The following is a 24479-nucleotide window of genomic DNA, read 5'->3' as shown; positions in this document are numbered from 1 at the left end:
TGCCACTTCAAGAGGTGGGAGCTGTTCCGAGGAGACAAGGAAGAAGGGATGACATGATAATCAAGAAAGCGAACATACATCGGGTAAAATGTCCGACAATGGAGATGCTGACCCCCTACGAGCCACTAGTGAGGATATCGAGGAGGTCAAGTCTGAGCCTCGCTGGGGTTGGATCAGGTCCTTTCCCCGCGGCGATGTGCAGGGAAATATGAGGAGGTTTGGCTCCCGCGTGGAAACCACAGCTACTTTGCTTCTCCCAGGATGCACAGCGCCACCACGTGTAGGGTCCTCGTCAGCGCCATTGTTAGGAAGTGTGCCAGGCCAACGAGAATACAGGCCAGCATTCTGCTTGTTCTCGTTGGCTTAACAGGCTTTGTATCGCCTTTCTCTCTCCGATAATTTTCAGATGCGGGAGCACCTCACGGAGCGGCTCAGTCAGTTAATCACACCTAAGGACTTTCACATGCACGGCAATTCACCCAAGCAAAGCCCCATATGGAGACTCGCTGAATGCTGTTAAGTTTCGCAACGTTGGTGATGCGTAAGAATAACTCGATTTTGGACTGAGTGATTTACTGCCATTTTTTGTGAGTTAGGGTGTGTGACTTCCCCTCATAAGGAGATACGAGCAAATATTTTGAACATGAGTAGCGCTGAACAGTGAGGGAAGGATTATTTTAAAACTGATTAATGTATATGATGGTGTACTTCTTGCTAACAGTGAACGAGATATTCGGAGACTGTTCAGAGTTTTGCTGAGGTCTGGCAGCGGAGAAATCTGACAGTAAATGAAAATATGAAAAGTAAGGATTGTTGAGAGAGATGGAGACTCAGACAGTAATGGGTTAGTGAACAGGGAAAAGACTTCATTTAGTGGAAAGCTTAAATACCTTGGTCCAGAGATAAACAAACAGTGAGAAGTATAAACAAGAAGTGGAAAACAGCTGTATGAAACAGCTTGAAGAATTGAAATTAACAGACGAAGAATAGAAATGGACGGACGAATAATGTTTGGAGATAAAAATAAACCTATTTTTAAAATCTGCGAGTCAGTGGAATGGTTTCTACCCCACATGACGTGGAATATGTACGGTCCAGTGTCGATGCCCGATATACTTGTGTTTATCCTAAGTGTTCTAGTTTCTTCATTTTCTATGATGAATGGTACACCCAGAGAGAATGTGATATCACCAAATCCAGTGTGGCTGCAGCTTTGATATTTTTAAAATCTGCTCTGTTTGGAGTGATTACGAAGCTCAAGTACAGTTGCATCCACAGGTGCCTGATTTACCCAAGGTGGAGAGTATGGAGAGCGTCTAACCCTGCTTGATTGCAAATAACTTGCTTAAATTAGTGGTTTTCAACAAGAGAGGCGCGGCCCCTAGGAAGGCGTAAGGAATTTCCCAGGGGATGAGCGGGGGAGGATGACGAAAAAAAAACAAAAAATCTCGATGTGCGGAGGGGGGTGCTTCCATAGAGGGGCGTGAGCAAGGACCCAGATAGAAAACAGTGGATGAAACAAGTGTGTGTGTGTGTGTGTTATTCACCGGGTCGGTCAGGATCAGTTGATAGTTGTGATGATCAGCTTTTACCCTCCCGGAAGGGAGCTGAGAGCTCATATAGTCCGATCTAAGGGCAAGGCTTGACCTTCACACACGCACACACCCGTCCCCTTGCTCAAGGGGGACAGTAACCATCCACTTCGTCAGTGAAACTTTTCGCAACCTGAGCGAGGCGCGAACTCCCGTCCACCAGTTGGCAAGCGCGAACGTTACCACTGCACCAGCGAGCGGTGTGTGTGTGTGTGTGTGTGTGTGTGTGTGCAAAATAACTCGAGCAGTATTTATCCGATTTTAACCGAACTTGGTGAAAGGGTAAAAACCAGTGAGTCAACCTGATGTTTTATAGAATCGTAGATTTAGAACTGTGGATCAAAGGTCAAGGTCAAATGGCCAGGTTAAATGTTTACTTAATAAATTCAAGTTATATATTTTTATCCACTGTAGAAAAAAATTAGAGAAATTATTGAAGGTAAGGCAAGAAAGAAATGATTCATTTTTAAAAGTCAGTCAAAGATTAAGGTTACAGGACAAGGTCAAAGTTCGACCTGTGTGGGTGACTGCTTACAAAATTATACAGTTTTGCTCCAGTATTAACCAAACTTGGTGGAAGGGTTGAGGATAAAGCAAGAACGAAGGCATTCAGTTTTTTAGAACAACCAGTCAAATATCAAGGCTACAGAGCAAGGCCAAAGTTCTACCCGTGTGTCTGTGTGTGAACAAAATAACTAAAACAGGTGTGAACAGATCCGGATCATATATGGTGGGTAAGTTGATGATCATCCAAGAGGTTGACCTTTTTGGGGGGGCGGGGGGGGAAGGCTATGTCAAAAATTAGGGTCACGTGGCCAGGTAAACTTAAACAACTTTATATGATGGAGACTAAACTTTGCGGCAGATATTATGTTATGACAAGGATAAACATATTCGATTTTGAGAACAACCAGTCAAAGGTTAAGGTCACAAGTCACTTCAAACGATCTTTAATTTATCTGACCAAAAGTTGCTGGAAGGGTTAAGGGTTAGGCAAAAATTATGTGATTCAATTTTGAGAGTAATCTGTCGAAGGTTACGGTCATAAGGCAAAGTCAAATATTCGAACTTAGACCAGCTGGTGGGCGCGGGCATTGCACCCTCTGAGCGCTCCTTCTTCTCTGAATATTGGATACCTGATAGAACATTTGACCTGCATTTGAGTGCTGAAAACCTCGTAATTAAAACACCATTTTCAAAACTAGAATACCATTATTTACACTTGCCATGAAGCCGTTTTCCTCTTACAGTTATGGAGACATGGGAGGCGCGGTACAGATCAGCGGCAGGATTCATTGTATTCGTGCCCTTCAGTATAGGAACGATGGTGCTTGGAGGGCTGGCGTCTGCCTTTCACGACTGGCGGTGGCTGATGTTCACTGCGTCCCTCCCCTCGCTGTGTTTTCTGCCGCTCATCTGGTAGGTCAGACTTCTGTTCAATGATACAGCCATAGAATTAAGTATCTTGTCTAAACTTTGGTGATTACATTGTTAAATCGAATCCTCCGAAACATGCAATAGACTTTAGTTTTGTCTTACTACTTTTTAAATAGTTTTCAGAAGCAACTGGAAGGGATTATCTGTTTGAACAATTCAGAGGTGTCATTTCATATTACCAAAAGGAGCATAGCAAACTGTGAACTCAATTACTAATATTTTGTCAGTATTTGGTGATGAAGGGGTGAGATTTCCACGTGATCTGAAAATTGCTCTGAGAAATGGGGGGTCAGTGTTCTTAGGTTCGAAGCTGCCGACCCGATACCGTCAGGGTTCAAATTCTAGACAGCTGGCGCCATTTGACTCAGGTGTCCATTTACTCTTTGTGGGACAGTGGACAAAATGGGTGACCTGATGAACACCCAGAGAGGTAACCCTAATGACCTTAATGATGCAGTGACCTTGTATCCCACGATAGTAGGTGATTATTCCGCCACAGACACCGCTGCTCGTCACCTCATAGCGTTTGGCCCTACCTCAACCTTTCATTTTACACCAAACAACTGGATGAAGAACGAGTCTGTGGTTGTACAAGGTGACTCCAAACAAGCTGTACCAACTGTGTGACTCAGAAACAAACTCGGCGCTGCTTTTATGAGGTCATCCTGTTTATATGGGGAACGTTGATGCTCTTAATTAAGGTGATTACAGAGGCCTGAAACTGTTAGGTCAGCTGATGGAGTCAAGGAGAGAGTTTTGGACCGTATGACTGGGGAAAGAGTGATTACTAACGAGAAGCAGTTTGGTTTCGTGCCTGGCAGAGGGATCATTGATGCAGTATTTACTGATAGGCAACTGCGGTAACAGTTTGAAAAATTATGTTCACATCTGGAGGAACTGCTGACACGGAGAGATACAACAACATTGACCTGTTATGGAGAAGTTGGGTGGGGGAAGTAGGAAAAAAAGATGGGAAGGAAGCAGCAGGAATGTGAAGAAAGGGAGAGGGGGGAGGGGAAAGAAGAGATTGTGAGGGGAAGGAGTTATGGAGGAAAAGGATTAGGGACACAGAGATGAAAAGAAATGAGGGCTAGGTGTGTCTGCGTATATGTATGTGTGTGTGTGTGTGTGTGGGTGGGTGGGTGGGTGGGTGTGTGTGTGTGTGTTAAAGTATACGAAGTTCGGTATTCCATTTTTCAATTTTCCTGGCGAGTTTTACCAATACAACATAAATAGACAGAGATATAGATATAGATATATTCAGGTTTCTTAATAAACCAAACTGGTCAATAGATGGCCGAGTTGCAGCTGATTTTTAACATCACAAATTGTCGGAAAAGGTAATTGAAATATAACAAAACATTTAGCCTTACATCTCCCGAACTAATTCTCCTAGACATATGAAATTCGGCATGGAACTACTATTATAACAGCAGAAAAATGTGTATGAATATTAACTCTTTACTACAACAAGTGTGTATTGTATACCTTACCACATACCTTGCTGCAAAACACTGATAATTTCCGCTGCATGGAATTCGGAATGTGGGATACGTGATTTATTTCTTGACAAGGGCTTTACTAATAATAAGCATTACCTCACCACTGGGGATCAATAGAATACCAGCATATTAGGGATGTCTGTGAATTTTGGTTGTTGAGATTCATGCTCCGCTACTTTTCGGGCCTATTTATATACAAACATAGGTCTTGTTATGCACCAAAATCAATCTAAAAGTCTGTATGTAAATCAGAGGTAAAGAAGCAGAGGTAAACACACACACACACATTTCAATTTTTGACCCACATTCCCGTGACAAATGGCGCTTGAGACTAATACTTGTGCCAACACTATCCCTATACAGCCTACATTATCTACCGACACTGCGAAGACTAGGATAGCAATAAATGACCTACAGTGGATTTTTAACATTGCTGCCAGAGATCGTGCAGCATGGACAGCTAGTATCGGGTGAAAAAGTTGACATATGCAAGGACAATCGGCATGAAAATCCAGTCGCCTTTCCTCTGTGTGTGTGTGTGTGTGTGTGTGTGTGTGTGTGTGTGTGTGTGTGTGTGTGTGTGTGTGTGTGTGTGTGTGTGTGTGTGTGTGTGTGTGTGTGTGTGTGTGTGTGTGTGTGTGTGAACTTTGAAAAATAGTCTCTTGAACCCGAACTGAACGACATTGACACCTGTGCGCAGTTAAGGCCATCAGCGTGTGTAGCATTGGACTCACCTGAGAGACTTTCAAGATCCATAGAAACAGATGCAAAAGACTTGACAGAGCTTTTGTTGCAGATAGCTCAGTGCCATGTAGTATAAAAGGAATAAACGAAATAAAAGGATAAGCTGGTCATCTATGCCACGATAACTCCTTACAGGTACCTGGACGAATCCCCAAGATGGTTGATTGTCAGTGGGCACCATAACAAGGCTCTACAGGTGCTCAAGAAGGTGTCTCGCATTAACCACGTCTCACTCCCACCTGAACGTGAGCTGCGAACGGTGATGGAGGACATTATGATGGAGGTACAGTCATCATCATCACCATCATCATCATCATCATCGTCATCATCATCGTCATCATCATCATCATCGTCATCATCATCGTCATCATCATCATCATTGTTAATAAGGATAACTGGAGCTGGGTTGTAAACATAATATGGATTGAACATAATCCTACTATACTCCTCCCAAGGCTGCATTGCTCGGTTGATCAATTGCATGGTTTCAAACTTGGGTGAAGTTTATGGATTCCCTGATGGCTTTCGATGGCAAATTCGCAAGGAACTGCTTCAGGTGATTTGAACCTAAAAATGTACATTGAATAAATATGAAAGGCATGCAGTAACGTTTTATACTTGCGTTCAGTGTCTGTTTCACTGATGAAAGAGAAAATGTCATGCTTAGTAGAGATCATTATTATTTTGTGTTTGTGCTGATCCCAGTTAATAAGATATTTAACCTGGAAGGAAAAGGAAGTATTTCGTGTATTGTGATGAGGCTGCCTGTTATGAATGGCACATAGATTACGAGTACAATTGATATAAGTGTGAGTGTTGTTTTCAAGTATGGATAAAATAGCATCAAAAAATTGTGACAATAACTTCTAAAGAGCTAATTTTCACAACAGTTCTGTTCATTTTAGCGTCTGTCTTCAAGTTTTTAATCGTTTAATTTAGCAGAATTCTGTTTCATGACTAATTGGTTCTGATGTACAGGGATTTAAGTAGCCTTACTGAACTTTATTTTCTTTAGATCATGTTGGTTGATCACAAAAATGTTAAGAATTACTCCACTAAGGCCAAATAAACCACGCTGACCCCGTGTGCTAGTAATGATGTCCGTGTGTGGGTGCACTGTCTGTGGGCATATCGTGCAAGATTGGTAATATGACTGATTTGGCGAGGTGTTTCTCCCACATATACAGTCCCATGGCTTCCCTAATGTCTTGGTTGGCCTAAGATCTCTGAAATATACGCCACTGGACCTTGCGATCCTATACAGAGTGATGTGTAGGTCCAGTAAAGGATAAAGACAAACCTCGATGCTAACGATGTCTTTCACCACCGCCGATGATGGGTTTTGTGGGCTTTATATATGTCTGTAATTATCCCATTGCCCAGAACATACCATCCCAATCGCCCACACTTACCTCGAAAACTGCTTTCTGCCTCGTTTGGTGAAGAAAGATCAAAGAAGAGCTCTATTTAGGATCTTCCCATCTCATCTGAATCTGGGAGACGTGATTAGTCACGGTATTTGTCTGTGGGAGACTTGGTTAAGATGAAGATGATGATGATGATGATGGTGGTGGTGGTGGTGGTGGATAGTACTGTAGTAGTAGTAGCAGTAGTAGTAGTAGTATATCAACACAGATAGTTTAACACAAAACAAAGTGTATATATTCTAATGATATGATTTTTTTTCTCACGACCACCGCCATACCGCAGTCCAGCAACCTTGACGCGCCAAAGAAAGGGGGTCTGTCTTCCCATATCAGGACCCTAATTGGACACTTCACCATCCTTTTCAAGTAAGTGACTTTTATACACAAGGTCATCCACTGAAGAGCTCTTATCTTTCCACTTCAGATTCTTACCGATCCTTCAGAAGCAGCCAAAGATCCCTCCAACAGTTTAACTTTTTCTTTCCCTCATCTTTTCCATAGTCGGTTCTGCTGTGTTTTTTGCCTGTTACCCTGGATGACTGAGGCCTTGTGATTCATCTCTCCTCCCTCCTTTGTTTTTTTATTCCTTCTATAGATGTCCTTTCCACTTTCTCTTGCCCCAATAAAGCGTATAGTTCTGTTACGGTCCCCCTATTCTCAAGACCTGTACTGCTTCTGTCCTGGAAAGCAGTACTCTTCCACGCATTTTACTATATGTTTGCTCTCAGTCATCCCATCTAAACGAAAGGTGACTATTCTCAACACTGTAGCTGCTTATATCTTGTACCGTCAGGCATCGGCATTCATGAAACGCTCTTTTCACGAATTATAATATTCATATCAAAGTCAAAAGCTCCATTATCAGCACAGTCACGGATACGCACTCAGTATTTGCCGGAAAATTACCAGTGAAGCAAACGAAAAACTGCACTTTCAGACACCTGACATTCGTGCATAAACTCTGCCACTGAACCAAGTATATAGACATGGAATGTATAGAATGATTTATATGATGCAGAGTACTTGAGAATGCCTTAGAGGAGTATAGCGTTTGTATATAGCTTTTTGTTGGTGTCCAGAGAGTGATTTATAAAGCCTAGAGTACTTGTGGAGCATGAATGAGAGGACCATAGAGTGTGTGGTGTTATACTTGTCTATAATGTGTGTGTGAGGAATGAATTATATAAATGGAGTGAAGAGGTTGACTTTAGCCAAGAGGCCAGAGCCAAAGTTGCCTCGTGACATTGATTTTATTACATGGCATATGTGGATTTGTTATTCACGTGTGAATTTCATTGCCAATCAGTGCAAATGTTCAAGCCCGACTGTCTTTCCAGAGTCTCCAAGCAACTCTTTATCCGGAGTTTTTTTTTTTTCTATTCGCATAATCTATTCTCGGTGTGGGCTCAATCAAGGACGTTTTACTGGCAATATCCTTAACCAGAAAGCCATTGTGACGCCACCTTTACATTCCTTTCAGATCAGACCAATTAATCCAAGACCCTCGACCAAACATGGCACAAAACTTTTCTTTCAATGTGTTTTATCAATTGGTCTATTCCTTGCGCACATTGTCTCTTAGGTCAGTCGTATTTTGTTAAAGATGGCCACTCTTCTTCTAAAGCTGTTAACGGGGGTTCATCTCAGTGTTTGATCCATTCACCAGCTCTCTTCCGATCATTCATAAATGATCTTTTGAACTGTACATCTAGTCCTGTCTGTTCTTGTGCAGATGTTTCCACCTTCTTTTATCTGTGCGCATCTTGAAATGTCCACCACATCAGTTGCCAAAACCTTGCCTGAAGCGGCAATGGCACACATTAACTCTTAATTTCACAATAATTTCTGACGAGGGGGAGAGAAGCATTTAGTTGTGTTTAATGTAAAAAAAAATCAGCATATCTTTCTACAGTATATGTCACGCCCTTCACACACGATTATCCCCTTGCCTTCACTGGCACACAACTAACTTCGCCATTTCTCGGTATTCTTAGTATTTCCTTATCTTGTGATCTATCCTGGAAACCGCTCAACATTTTATCTTGCAGAAGGAACACCTCAGAGGTTGCTGCTCTGAACCAGCGCTGTGCTTCCTTACTTTGTACAGTTGCTTACTTGGTACAGACACCTTATTTATCACTGTGGTGAACGATGTGCAACATATATATATATATATATATATATATATATATATATATATATATATATATATACTTTGAATTTCTTAAAATCAGACTTTACCGATCTACCGGAAGACCAGCCGACATGTTGTAAAAATACTCTTGCTAATACCAGTACACCAGTCCTGTATGAGACAGCCCTAGCATGTATTCAATATGGACGGTGGGTGTTAGCGCCGAAGTGGTGACATGTAGGGGTGTATGGTATGTAGGAGGACTACTGGGCCTTGACAGTAGGCTGTGAAGCCTATGCTCAGAGTCGGACTCATATATATATATATATATATATATATATATATATATATATATATATATATATATATAAATGAGAGGAGGGAGGAGCCAGACAGACAGACAGATACAGAGTTGTCATGTGGTGGGTGAGCCTACTATGCACAGCGCTTACAAAGTGAGTAGAATTAATGCTTTTTGCCTCAGGTCTAACACTGGGCACTGTTCTTATAAACTCTCTGCCTTCATGCTCTCCTTTACAATGGGCTCCCAGGACCTGTTTATCCACACACACACTCTCCCAAAATCAGTCTAACCTTAATGCATGAATCTAAGTTTAACGCAGTTTTTTTTTTTTTTTTTTTTTTTTGCATGTACACAACTGACCAAGTGAAGCATATCCCTCCTCAGTCTTTCTTTGACATGCAGTGTGCCCAGACGTCTTGAACTGAATTCCAGTGCACTTTTAAGTATCTGTAGATTAAATATTTTACAAGGTTTCAACCCTTGGATCCCGCGTTTTTTATCTGGTCCATATGAAGAACATGAACAGTCTTTCGTATTTAACTATATTTCTTCAACAGGACCAGGCGAATACGGCACATAACACTGACCCTGTACTTCCTGATCGCGTCGTGTGGGCTTGGGTACTACGGGTTGTCACTGGGCGGGGACACGTTCAGCACCAGCCCCTATATTTACATGGTGGTGAGCGGCTTGGTGGAGTTGCCAGACAGCACTCTCACCATCCCCCTCGTAAGCCGCTTTGGACGTCGCTACCCCAACATAGTCCTGTTTTTCGTCACAGGAATCGTCGTCCTCAGTCTGGCCTTCATTCCAAGAGGTACGATGATGTGGTATATTATCTCACCACTAGTAGTTCTGTTGCTAATAAAACAAAGGGCTCACACTTCTATCTGTCTGTTGCCAGACGCCATAATCCCATAAGGGGTGGCCACTTTACTTTGAGTTATTTGCTTTACGGAGAGGGGCACTAACCCTCCACCAACCCACTTGTTGACACGTAGGGAGCACGTATGGTTTGATTATATGGTTACCACCCAGCGTTGTAAATGCTTTCTTGGCTTACAGGAAACCATTTGGCTTGTCACTTAACGATAAATATTCCATACTGCCTGGATATTGTAGTCATAGAACTTTAAAGTGGCGGTAAACAATTGATTAATACTGAAGTGACTTACAGCAGTGCCTCCTAATACAAAAACAGGATTTTTATTTCAGAAATAAGTTGGTTGATGATGACGATGGCTCTGCTAGGAAAGCTGACTCTTGCTGCCGCGTATCAGATTGTTTACCTCCACGGCACTGAGCTCTTCCCCACTGAGGTGCGCACGAGAGGTCTGGGCACTTGCTCCATGATGGCCAAAGTGGGCTCCACCGCTGCCCCCTTCCTCATCGACTCATTGGTTAGTGCACATGACCACACGATGGTTTAATGTACCCTGTTTTTACTTGCTTCACATCTACAAGGCAAACTTTTACTCACTGTGGTTTCTCTACTCTCATTCTTATGTTTGTGGAAGTCAACTCTGTATCCTACTGAATGTTACATATTTTGAGCTTTAAGTAGGAATTTCTTGATTTGGTCAGGCTACATCCTCTCCGAGCTGACACCCCTGAATATAAAGAACGTCTTGTGCCGTCTCAAAAGGCTGACCGTCAGAAGTTGAAGCAAGGAAGACTTTATTGTGCTCGAGGAATGAATCACAACGTAAGATGCAGCAGGAAAAGCTCAAATACAGTACATCCTTCTCTCACCATGCAGGGCCCATGACCGCCCGAATTTGAGGAGAACTCAGGGCTTCTTTTATAGGATGCCTTATCTTTTTCAGTATCTTATTTCACTTGTCAGAAAGTTTATTGTGTTAGGTGGGAGCGCCAGTCGTCCACTCACTTGTTATAGCGATGCAGTGCCTACAGATGACTACATTCTGTGACATGCAATATTATTTCCTGTCTTTCCGGAAACTATTTATCATGCTTTTATGGCTAACCTAATCATTTCTTGGGGATAAGGGAGAGAGAACATTGCCTTCACATTCACTGTATACCAAATAGACGAAAGGAGAGAGGATGGTGTGGCCGAGTGATCCCCCATCCCTATATATCTCCCTTCCAGTGATCCAGGAACCAACATATCTGGATTCCATGCCTACCTGAGTCCCATGAAAACTAGACAGGTCGGTATGGCTCTGTGGATTGTAAGGTCTGCTAATGAAAAATATGAGAGAGTGAAAGCAATGTGTGTAGCTGACGAAGAAGGTATTGGGTGATAGTTCTATACAACATTAAGATGAAGGGGAGTGACCTGAATGAATGGGAAGATGTGAAATGTGTAAAGTCAGGTATTAGCAAATTTAGGCAGAGTAAAAGGCGAATTGTGTTGAACGATGAGTGTCGGTGGGGAGTGATAGATAAATACATCAACTCATGGTGCCTGTATGTCAAGAGTAAGACTGAGAGATGGTAAAAAAGTTGCTGATGATTACATGTGCTCTTTGTTATGATGACGATGTGAAAGAGTGGGAAAGATTTAGGACCAAATAAATAGCGGTAGGGTTCAGAGGGCAGTGGAAGAAAAATACGGAGGTGGTTGAGGTGGATACAAGAGAGGAGTTAGAATGAAAGAAAGTTATGTATCAGAAGTATTAAATATGTGAAGATTTAATAAGACAAGCTTTCTTAACCAGTCAAAATTTGGACAGAAATGGGGTGAGACTGAAGAACTGAGGAGAGGGAGAGACTGATAGGAAGACTGATGGATGAGTCTTTGCAGTGTGTAGAGGAATGAAGTTATCTGAGTATTATGATATTTACTGGAGTAGGGTTAGAAGTGGATGGAAGAAGTTTAGAAAGTTTTTATCTCGCTTTACATATGAGGGGATCTTCTTTTACACTTTGGGAATTTGCATGCTGTGTGTGTGAAAAGTGTATTGCGTTATGGTATCAGAGTTTGAATATGCAAAGAAGAGAGGCAACCACAGACTTACGCGTGTGGAGCTGAGGATTCGTAGATGGAAATATAGTGCTTGATTAAATGACAAAGTTGCACATAGGAGGATAATGAGTGAGTAGGGGAGACTGAATCGGATCTGAATTCATTGCTGATATATGCGTAGAAATAGATTTATGTGGTTTGGACATGTGAGAAAATTAAAGGATGAAAATAAGGTGAAGAGATAAAAAAGAAGACATAGGATGAACAAAATAGCTTTAGGGTTAGGGACGGAACAGATGCTGCCAGGGATCAAGCAGTATAGAGATCTGCCATCAAGTGAACAAAACTGACACATGCAAGTATATGTATGTCCTTATAATACACACACACACACACACAGTAGAAGCGCAGGGATGTTGTTGTCTGCCTTCATCACATGTTCTACGATACCACTTCACACCATCTTGTCTGAGGTGATTTAAAATGATCAGTGAACTGTTTAGCATTTCGTGAGTCTGTATGAGAGGAACTGTTTGTGCTTTTGCTCCAGAGGATAAGGTAAAAGTTAATTATCCCCACCAAAAATAAAAACTATAATTACTTAAACATTACGCCCTTCCTGTTATCTATAGTATAAACCTTGGTGGCTATTTTACATATCTGTGCACCAAGATTCATTACTTTTTTTCCACACTAAATGCAGCATCCTAGAGCCTTCCAGTTTACCTTTCAAATGCTTACGAAAGAAGGACATAATACCCAAGTACAGGTGTAAACTCAGTCGGGTATTTACTGCATGATTTTGTCCCATGTCAGAGATGTATGTAATCCAATGGCTGTGACTACTTGCAGCGGATTGTGTGGGAGTCGGCCCCCTCCGTGGTCCTTGGCTGCACCTCATTGCTTGCTGCAGCCGGAATTGTCTTACTACCGGAGACCAAAGACACCGCACTGAATGACACTGTCGTCTCCCTAGAAACATCTGGCCTTGTTAAGTATGTCACTTCATCTGCTTGTCTTCAAATTAGAAAGCATATTCAAGGAAGCATCAAAATAACTTGTGACTTCACCTGTAATTATGCATTATTCGGCATGTATTATGTTGAAATTGAATACCATGAACTTACAGCAGGGTATAATTTAATCTATCTGTCTATCTATTGCCAGACGCCTCAATCCCGTAAGGGGTGGCTACAAACAAATCGCCTCCATGCCTCCCTGTCCTCTGCCATTTCACCGCCCTCCCCCTAGCTCACACACCCTACTTTCATAAACTAGACATCAAGGAATGTTACTCTTCTTCAACCAGGATAAAGGAGCCGGGCAGGGATGAGATGAACTTCACTGCAATACACACTACAACAAACAGTGGAAGGCCCGACCCATGAACGTAATATACAAACCCCACAAGAGAACCACCAGCTTGCCTGCCGGTGTTAGGCTTGTAAAGTTTATTTCAGGTATTGGTTTTAGATATATTTGAGTGCCAATGTCCTAAAACTCTTTCCAATATATAGTGCAGCGATTTTGAAAGGCCGGATTTTTTCTCATGTAGGAGGTTGAAGTGTTTTTCGTATTCTTTTTTTTTTTTCTCATAGGAGGTTGACATGGCATCAGAGGACATTAAAGATCAGATATATGTTCATCACATTTGCCAAGCAGTGCATTATGGGGATTGTGCCAACACTGAGCATATCAAGAAGAGATGGATTCCCTCCAGTATGCTTAATACTGAAGAGAAATTGCCCCTAAAGTTTCTGTCTTACTTGGCTGGTGTAAAGAGTGGTTTTGGTACCGTTAAAGCCAGGCAGAAGAGCTGCCTATTCATGCAAGCAGTCGCCAGCGCTCCCATTTGCTAACAAGAGGACAGCGAAGAGCAGCAGAGGGGCACCTTCAGCCTGCAGTCCACCGAGTTCACATTTAGATGAGCCTGGGGCCAAACCAACAATAAAATAGGGAGTGAGGGAACCAGATTAATCATTCCTCAAGGGTACGTGCAATAAGAACCAGGGATGTGTTACGTAGTTAGCAAACCATCCAGTTCCTTTCGGTCGTCAGCTCAGAGCCTGCAGGTAGTATGATGATGCTGCCAGGAGGGCCTGTCATTGAATCTGGAGAATAGACTTCCTTGCATTTTTCCTTTTTTTTTTTTTTTTTTTTCAGTAAACGATCTCTGTAATAAAATCCAGAGGGAGTGGAGTTAAAATCCTAAGGGTTTTGTCAGATGGAAAGATGGCCAGTGGCATGGGTTTCGCAAAAGTGGCTTAATTTGGAACCAGTTAGCATGGAAAGATTATTTGACAGTCTAACCACAAGTTTTTCTGGTATGATGATTTAAGATTTTATTTCCTCTCTGTGACTGACTGTTAAGTCACTTGATGTACCAAGATCAAGGCTGTATTTGGCCTCCTGTATTGCGAGAACATAACTTTTTAAACACACTTAGCGACAGGTGTAATCCTGATGTGGTGGTATGGTCTGGAGCTTCGGGTAGTCAGATCACTTGCTTGTACGTCTTCCAGTTCTAATACAGGTCAGTCGCTCCCTGGTTTGGACATTTAAGAGGGCGCAGTATTTCACCTTAATATGTTCGCACGTGTTCGTCTCCTGTTAAAGTTCCCTGATAACACACACACACACACACACACACACACACACACACACACACACACACACACACACACACACACACACACACACACACACACACACACACACACACACACTCTCCAACACAGCTTCCACATGCACTTTCCATCTTACACTCCAAATGCATTCCACACTTACACCCATCCATGTTGCGTTGGATAGGGGGCAGCTCACTTCCCCCAGTATCAAAGTGGTTCGTTCGTTCGTTTAAAGTTTTCTGCACTTGTAGTGCAGGCCGGGCCATCTATTAGCCCCGTCAATGTGGGAAGGCTTGTATAGCAACAGGGAATATATGGCATGTGCACTGCGGTGCCCCAAGGGCTTAGCGGCACACTGCGTTTTTCTGCTGATTTTTTTTTTTTTTTTTTTTTTTGGGGGGGGGGTTGGCTATTGAGGAGGTGGGGCGGTTTGTGCCACTTCTAAGAGGGTGCGAGTTGGTGCAGTGGCGATGATGTCGGCGGCAGCCTTGTGGAGCATGCACAGGAGAATAGGATGATTTGGGGATCTTAGGATGTCGGGGTTAGGGTAGGGGGGTTTGACCCGAAGACGAGATGTGTTCCTCGACTCTGCAGATCGGTCGCCCTTCAGGATTCGTAAAAATTGGCTGTGTACCCATATCAGGCATGTGTAAGCCGGGAACTGCAGTACATACCCATAGATATGGCTTTAGGGTATGATTAAGTGATTGATGATGTTTCCTGTGCCAGATTATCGACAAAGTTCAAAGTTACTCGTTTGACTTAGAAATTAACCATTTTTTGTATCACTCGTATTCATAACAGATGGGTTTAGGAAATAAAAGTCATTCCCATTCTTTCAAAAATGACTGGAGATAATTTTATGTATTACAAAAATATGACGGAAATAATGATTAATATTACGAAAATGCGACGAAAACATTTTTATGACGAATGAGTAACACACCCACATTAAAGGCTTACTTAATGTGTTTGATCAGAAAATGTTAACTCTAGAATAACGCCATAATCTCAAGTCAGCAAAATCCTGATAATTAAATGACAGCACCTGCGAATCTTGTCACCATCCGCATTATTAATTCAAGAACTCCATTTGTTGTATGGTTTTTACTTACGGTCTTGAAAGCAGTAATTTCGCACTGAATATTCTGTTTTTTTAATCAGCAAGGATTTCGAGATAAACTCAGGGTAAATTAAATCAATCCTCCTTCAACACCATCATTATCGTTATCATTGGCTTAGTGTCACTTATTCAGCGGCTTAGAACATGAAAATTGTACATAGACTGGAACATTTTCATATTTCGGTTTTTCTTTTTCTTTTATCTGGCTCTGGGCATAGGTTTAACAGCCAGTTCCCTGAGGCCCTGAAGTCCTACGTACCACACATTTTTCACACATCACCACTCCGGCGATGACAACCACCGTCCATACTGAACACATTTCTCATTCCGAACTGGTGTACTGGTATTAAAGGGTATTTCTACGGCATGTCGGTGGATCTTATGGTAAATCAGTAGAGTCTGTTTTAACTAAATTCAGCTCCTTAAACTGTTCCCTGCCTAATAGATCGAACTCGCGTCCACTGGGAGAGGTGGCTCAATCGGTAAAGAGGCGGCCTGAAGTCCTAACGGACCCAGGTTCGAATCCTGGCTATGGCAGGGAACAGTTTAAGGATTTGAATTTCATTAAATCAGGTTTTACTGATCTGACCCGCCGACATGTCGTAAAAATACCCCCGTTAATATCAGTACACCAGTCCTGTATGAGAAGCCAAAGCATGTGTTCAATGTGGACGGTGGGTGTTGGCGCCGAAGTGGTGACATGTGGAGGTGTATGGTATGTAGGAGGACTGCTGGGCCTTGATAACAGGCTGTGAAGCCTATGCCCAGAGTCGGACACATAAAAAAAAAAAAAAAAAAAAAAAAAAACTCTCTACTCGCAGCTCTCAGCAGCGGTGGATCAGGGGACGGACAGCGGTCGAAGGGAGACAAAAGTAATGCTACCTGAAGTTTTCTTGGAATGTTTCACTTTAGTCACAGTAGCTCCCTTTTCTGACCTGTGAGCCCAGTGCCATTGCTTCACTTCAGACATACGCTGGTTGAGAGGTGGTAACCCTGTAACCTTGAGCACAGTTACCTGCTCTTCAGAATCACTAAATTTGAGGGGGGATGGGAATCTCTGGTAGATGTCAGAAACAACCTTTTTATATTTATCATTGATCAAAGTTTATTATCCAGTGCCGTAGGTGGCTGTGTTGGGGTTACACCCTGTTAGCTCGTGCATTGGCAAGAGGGATGGATGGTAGTGTTCATGCTTTGCTGTAATATAGGCAATATCTGTTTGTACACAATTTCTTACAAAGGACCCCATGATCACGGTTAATTCAAGTTACTCTCCACTGCAATATTAAACCAAAAAGAGCAAGCATATTAGTAGTGTAACCACCAGTTCTTATCTTAATGGTTACACCTGTTAAGGCGACATTGGTGTATGCCTTCCCTGCCATGATATTATCTCCAAAAATGCAAGGTTATGTCCTTGTTGTACTCTGCCACAGTCAGGGTCGAGGCCTTGCCTGCCATGACCAGTTTGTGATCATGAGAACAGTATACGAGGAATTTTGCTCATGTAGCTCTTTATCGTTTAAATGGTTCTGTTTCATCTTGTTGACGGTAACTCAGGCTGGCTTTCTGAGCTGATAAAGAACTTTTCAGAAACAGCTGTTGAATCCTGCTGAATTTTATAATCAATCGTCTCCTTACACGTTGGTGGAATACTCCTGATATCAGTCAGAGATTAGAGAGAGGTCTTTCAGCCAAGTAGTTACTAATGGATCAGATCCCTTACGATGCCATTGATAGGGCAATGCAGACCCCTTATGACGCTGAAGAAATTAATTACTGTAAATGAGGTGCCACCATTACATGCAGTTACTTTCACAACCAAGTTATTATTTAAACTCGATCTCTTAGTGCCTTGCCTAACGCTAACACCAACATGAAGCATAGATGGTGGATTTGCCGGTACTTCATTTACAACGTGGTTCAAGTTCAGGTTTCAGCAATTAGCCAGATCAGTGAGGCATGCATAAACAGTTTCTTGATAAATCACAACAAGATCTCTCACTTCGACACGCTTCCCTTTGGTTGTGAACGGGACCATCTGCCTGTTAGCTGTTTTGCGGAAGCCCTCTGATCGTGAGGACACAAGACAACCGTCTGATGTTGCTCCGTTTCTGTTACCCCATGATTGGCGTACTTACCTGCAGTCTATCCGGTAACAGTGCTCTGGGTGTGTGATGCGGCGACGGTACGATTATTGCAGTGAACACAAATTCTCAACACCTTTATTATTATTATTATTATTATTATTATTATTATTATTATTGTTGTTGTTGTTGTTGTTGTTGTTGTTGTTACTGTTGCTGTTGTTGATTCTTTTTTAGCTAAATATTTACCTGATCACCTTTGCCCATCTCTTTCGGGCCAAGTATCAAAACAGAGGCAGAAGACATCAACTGTACATAGAGCTCCCATTATTATAGGCTCATTAAGTCCCTGCAGATCTCCAAATTTTTGTGGTGTATTTCGTATTGTGCAACTTACTGGGATGCATTTTGTGGCGACTTGATACGGTAGTAAATAATAAGGTCTGTTATTTTTACATACATAGTGTTTTAAGTATTTTGTACATACGTGATGTGCAGTTAGTTTTGTCACTTTTAGAACTTTTTATAGTAGCTGAGAAATAAAATCTCTATCTCTCATACTTACTGTAGTGTCACTGGGGAGTTTTGTCCCTATAGCTAGCATTTTTTTTGTAATTCTGATTTTAGCATTGTTTAAGTTATTGATGTATTATTCTCTGAGTCACAGCAACTGAATCTGGGTATTGTATGGCAGCAGCCAAGTGTGCTAGACATAGTGCTTCGATATTATGATAAAAGATTCGCAAGCAGTGAAACCTGGAAAAAGACCACGCTGGCAGGTGTGAGGTAACAGGCCCTCTGACCTATTTTGATAGTTGTTGTAGCCTCATCTGAATTTAAACCCGGTGGACTCCAGGCTGAAACTGTCTTCAATATGTAGTCTACCATCCTTCTTTCGGGGGACGGAGAGAGAGGTGAGAGTCATTTGTAAAGCCAAATAACGGAGCTGCTTGGTTTGAGTTGTGCCACCTGTTTAGAACAATAAAACGGATAATAAACCTAAATACCCTACTGACCCGAGAGGAAGTGAATGAAGGGAATGGGCAAGGGTCCATGTGAGTGTGTCTGAACATGGCTGAAGGAACCTGTAGTATTTTAGAACACAGGGGCTTCACTTGACTAAATAAATTCGTCTTGTGTCAGCCAGAATGAAGTACACAGATAAGGACCTGCTCTTGGAAGGGATGAAGGTTACATTTGGCTATTGATTGATTTATTACATCTAAATATATGTTTAAATACACCGTTCAGTTTCTACAATCAGTGAAATGGTAATCAAGATGTTGCTGTTTCTGACAATATTATATGGTGCTGATGATCATGAGTTCAGGAGATAAGGCTTGACTCTTGACCAGGGCAGGAGGCGCCACAAAAGGAAGGCAAGAAGGTCATATCATCCAGTGCACTACTGAGTTTGAAAGGCTTGTCCCAGGAAAGTAAGAGGTGGCAACTCCATGATGGTCCTTGAGGGAAAGTGACTCACAGCATCACCCGAAAGTAATCCTTCACATGTTTGCAGTACACTAACACTTGTCTAGGAGGAAAAAGGAAGAAATTAGCAAACAAAAAAAAAGAAAAAGAATCAAAGGCTGAGAAAGTTGAACAGAAGAAAAGCAAAATCAAGATCCGTTCCTTGTGAGCTGGTTGTACAGATTGCTTATAAAGAATGAACGTCAATGGTAGAGAAACATGATGAAGACTGTTTTAGGCCTAACCAGCTGTGTACATGGAAGACTGAGGGTACCAGTTAACTCTAGCATTAAAGAGTTGGACAGAAAAGCGGTGAAAATGAATAGCAAGATTGATACTGTTTGCACGTTGTAGTAGGGATGGGATGCAAAAAGAGCAGTGACCAGAGGAGTATGCCTAGTCATGAGAGAGAGAGAGAGAGAGAGAGAGAGAGAGAGAGAGAGAGAGGGGCTAAAGGGAGCCAGCGAGAGGAAAAGAACTTATTTCCGAGATGAGAACCCTTTGACTCCACTCTCTGTAGAATGACAATAAATGGCGACCCTCCCCCCCTCACAGGAGAGCCGTACTCCACATAAGGAGAAATAAAACCCTTGTATTAAGCCAGAAAATGAGTGAGGGTAAAGAAAGCACGGAGTCGGTACAGCACACCTAACCTCCGTGAAGCAGATTTTGTAAGAGAAGTCATGTGATATTTCCACGACAGATCATGAGAAAAAGAAACGCCAAGAGTACGGAAGAGATGGAGAACAACCACGCACTGTGTTCTTGGAGGTAGTGGATCGTAATGTGGAAGACGGGCGAGTCGAAAGATGGACGAATTGAGTTTTTGAGACATTAAAAAGAACGAGATATTTTTATTCCCAATCAGAAATAATACACAAGTTAGAAGTCAAGAGTATCAGTGTGTCGTTCTGTATATATATTGTAGTGACTTGCGATGGACACCGTGGAAAAAAGGTGGAGGAGTGAAAGGTGGAGCTAGAGGGGAGAAATCGACAAACACAAAGATAAAACATGGATAAGGGACTGGAGGGAGATATAGGTTACATATATGTGGTCATTATGCCCACTGATAAACGTAGACGAAGGAATTAATAGTGCTGTGTAAATATGTAAGTTTTGTTTGTAATCATTATCTTCTTATAATAATTCATTAGAAGGTTACTGTAATTTTGTACTTTTAAAATAAACTATTTTTTCTTACTGCACGGCATGCTGTAAATATTCCTCCGTGCTACTACTTAAAGCAACGAAGCAATGTGGGTGGGATATGCGTATCGTGGACAAGTGAGGCGGGATCAGAATTTAGGAGAAAGGTCAGTTAACTTGGTATAAAGCATTCGTGACAGCCAGGTCAGAACCATAGAAAGTGAAAAAATATTACTATTAATAATTTATGATATAATTAATTGTTTAATGTTACAATTCAGTTTAATAATAACCTTTCTATCAGTAAAATATTTAAAAGAATACCTTACAAAAAATCAAGGCAACTGCACAGTTCATACAAGTCTTTTACATTGCTTCGAAGTGCTGGAGAAGGATGCCTTCATGTGGTGGCATTGATACAGCCCAAAGGATCATTGTCCGGTTGTACAAACGTCCCTTAACTCACAAAAATGAGAATGGTGGACTGCAAATGAACAACGTAAGTCTTCCGTTCACTGGGCTCACGCTTCAGTTGAGCCTGAGCCCACAACAAAAACACTGCCTCGAAATTGTCATAACCTAATGAAATCTTCGTAATCAGATCCTCAATATTCAAGCGGGCTTCTGAAGAGACTCATCTGAAACACGAGCACAGTGGACTGCACGTTGAAGTTGACACCATTCTGCAGCTCACCATCCTCCTTTCGGGGGATAGCGAGGAATTTGAGACGAGTGCATAACCATGCAGTGGAGCAGCCTAGATAATATCAGTGCCACCACGTCAACATATCCCTCTCCAGCACCCTCCCCAGAAGTGTAAAAGGATTATTGAACGTGAGTTAATTATTTTATCATTCGTTTCTATTCTTAAGTTAGTATTAGGGTATATCCAAACACACCGCTATTTAGAAAAGGCACTTTATTATTGTCTCCTAAATTGAGCACAGAGCAGACAGTCTGTGCCTACACACTCTACCAAAAGCTTACAAAATGGTTTACAAGCTAAATTGTACTCCTATACCTGTATTTTGCCATGCACGCGTGAAGTGTTTGTTTTGGCGAGCCTGGACATTCGACACTACCAAGTTATCTAATTTTTTTTAACTAGTCAAACATAATCAGGACCCGGATTCACAGACAAACGATCAATTGCGCGACATAACTCGTTTATATTTGCAAGAAGGCGTAAGCTGCCTTCACGGATCTAAGAATGCATATGATAGAGGGATTGTGAGTGTCTGAGAATATATGCAATTGGTGTGAAATAATTAGATGTTTTATGAATACGTTTCAGCGTGCAAGGACGGTACCGCACACTTGGAAAATGAGGATTCTTTTTTTTTTATGTTGGATAGATATGAATGTGTCGTTTCCACAGGCATTCAATATATTTATGGGTGGCATTAAAAAAATAGGCAGAGGATGTTGGAGTGACCCCAGTGAGAGAAGATATAGTGTGAAAATTACCTGTTGTTGAAGGTGCTATCCTAATTAGTGAAGATGATTGGATATTACAAGGTTTGGTGGGATATGTTTGGAAGTGTGTGTAAGAAACAGAAATTGAAAGTGAATGTAGCAAAGGGCAAAGTTGTGGTGTTTTGAGAGGAATGAAGTAGCGGCGTCAGGAAATGAAGAACGCGAGCTTTTTCAAATATTTAGATGTAATGAGCAAGGATGGGAGTTGATAAAATGAACTGCAAGAAAGGCTACAGCAGGGAAGAAAAGTTGCAGGTACACTGAGGGACTTGATAATGAACAGGAAGGTGTGTAGGAAGTGAAGAAATTGCTGCATGAGAGAAAAATGATCCCCACACTAACAGATGGAAATGAGGCTTGAATTTAGCTGGAAGGAAACAAATCAAGATTGTAAGGAGTGGAAATAACTTATCAGAGAGGAGCTTGTGGAGTTACGAGGACAGACAGACAGACAAATGAGGAAGTGTTTTGGTGTTGGTGTTCTGAAAAGTGTTAGGAAGAGAGACCTGAGATGGTGTGGCCATGTAGAGAGAAGGAAGAATGAGAAAATGACAGAGAGAGATATATGACTGAAGTGGAAGGAGCGAGGGAAGGGGGAGACCGAGGATAAGGTTGAAGGCTGGCGTGGAGAGGTATGTGAATGAAAGTGGCGGGGGAAAGGGTGATGTGGAGGCGATCTGTTCATGGCCACTCACACCGAGGGTAAGACATGTAGCCATAAATAGGAAGGATATGGACAGCACATAAACTTCCCATGTCTTTCGTTCCTCTTGTTGACGTATAGTTACAAAGGGAAAATTATATGTTTTGCTTTACAGGAAGGTCTAAGAATGGAGAAGATAAAATATTTCAGCGTGTCTCTCTTCAAAGAAAAAAAAAAAAGAGAGGGAACTGAAAATATGTCTCTTCGTGAATCCGAAATCCTATGTATTCAAACTAAAAGAAGGTAGAGACTTAGAGGATACAATGGCTATTTTTGTATAGTTCTTTCACCTTAACTTGGCCCAGATTTTCGACTTTATGAAGCTTTATTCACATATCTCCGTTGCGGAAAATTACAGTGATAAGGCTTTACATCCTTGCCATTGCACTTCTTCGTGACTGGCACCATGTTTTCGGTGGTGATCTAGTGTTACAACTTAGCATTCATGACAGAGATGGTAATTTTAGATCGTTAGATTCAAAAACAAAAAGTAAGGTACACAGCCATCAGGTTCGATTGCAGTACCTGACTGTCTAAGATACACGGTACAATACTTACTGGCTGAGTGATTAGGAGCTGTAAACAGGGTAAAACTCAGAATAACTAACTCTTCAACCTGTTAGTATTCAGTGTTTTAAATCTTAAGTCAAACAACCTTAAAATTACAAGGCTGCGCTTAGTTATAATATATGGTTGTATAGGAGGATCAACGCATTTTCCTTAGCGATTTATTTGCGTAGTAACTTGACAGACCCTTTTATAACTGACTGAAACTATGGCAGTACTGAACAGATATTACTCAGATATTACCAACACACACGACAGTACTACGATGTAATCTGCAAGATAAATCGCTGAAGAAATGGTACTAGCCTCCTACATGAGCGACAACATACTGTATCCGTTTTTATTATGCAAGTTAACGCTTACAATTTTTCGAAAAAGCTAGTTAAAAGGCAAAATGTAGAGACAATTTTTACTACTGCCCTCAGCCATAGAATATTTTGTATTTAAAAAGGCATACATGAGTTATCCCATACGAAGCTTAATAAGGCAAGATTTTTTCAAGCATTAGAGTGTCCCTGAACAACTACAGGCTGTAAGGGCTAGAGAAGGCTTCGTAACATCTTTCCCTGGCAACTTATTTTTCGTATATTTCACCTGGTCGGTCTCAAACATATTATTTTTATCAATTTCATATCGAAGAACTGTGCATCTGTACAAGGGCATAGCAAGGTGTATTAAGGTCCTTCCACACGATCACTGGGCACCTGAAGTGTAAAAGGCTTAGGGAAATGATCACGTAGCCTGGATGAACTGAGTCACCATCCCTTTTGCTCCGCTCTTTATGACATGTTTCGTCACCATGCCTGGAAACTGGTGAGGAACGTGCCTGGAAAACACAGGTGCCCCTTGACTGTCTGGAAGGACCTTTGGGGAAAATAACTGCTGAGGAATAGATGGTAAGGAGTCTCCTGAGCCAGCGAGAATGACCAGGTGTTTAGCACTTGGGGTATACGATCTAACTGTAGACTATCGTAACAAGGTCATTGGGCGAGTTCCATAAGGCCGCTAGCGATTGAGAGCATAAGGCAGTTGAGAGCAATCCAAGAGCTTTAACACCTTCAGTACGATGACGTCTTTGCTAACTACTTGTGATCCACCTGTACAGTTACGCAGCCAATCACTGTACCACGATCAGGTATACGTTGCCTCACCTTCCCACATACCTGTAGGCATGACACCCCATCACCACTGCTGGCCTGGAGGGA

The 24479-nt window shown here is 41.9% G+C and overlaps 1 protein-coding gene across 1 annotated transcript; it reads left to right on the top strand.

The window, feature by feature from the left end:
* The first annotated feature begins 406 nt into the window (after positions 1 to 406).
* Positions 407 to 21268, top strand: LOC145406632 (solute carrier family 22 member 2-like). The gene is made up of 8 exons (XM_080277709.1): positions 407 to 434; positions 2843 to 3011; positions 5411 to 5558; positions 6540 to 6547; positions 9698 to 9957; positions 10356 to 10540; positions 12925 to 13067; positions 21130 to 21268. The coding sequence occupies exons 1-8, from the start codon at positions 407 to 409 to the stop codon at positions 21266 to 21268; spliced, it is 1080 nt and encodes a 359-aa protein (XP_080133835.1).
* The last annotated feature ends 3211 nt before the right edge of the window (positions 21269 to 24479 follow it).

The sequence above is a fragment of the Coenobita brevimanus genome, chromosome 71 (genome assembly GCF_032717465.1).
Source record: "Coenobita brevimanus isolate Jiangsu-jjx chromosome 71, ASM3271746v2, whole genome shotgun sequence".
NCBI lineage: Eukaryota > Metazoa > Arthropoda > Malacostraca > Decapoda > Coenobitidae > Coenobita > Coenobita brevimanus.
The sequence above is the reverse complement of the archived record's forward strand: the minus strand, read 5'-3'. Positions and strand labels throughout refer to the sequence as shown.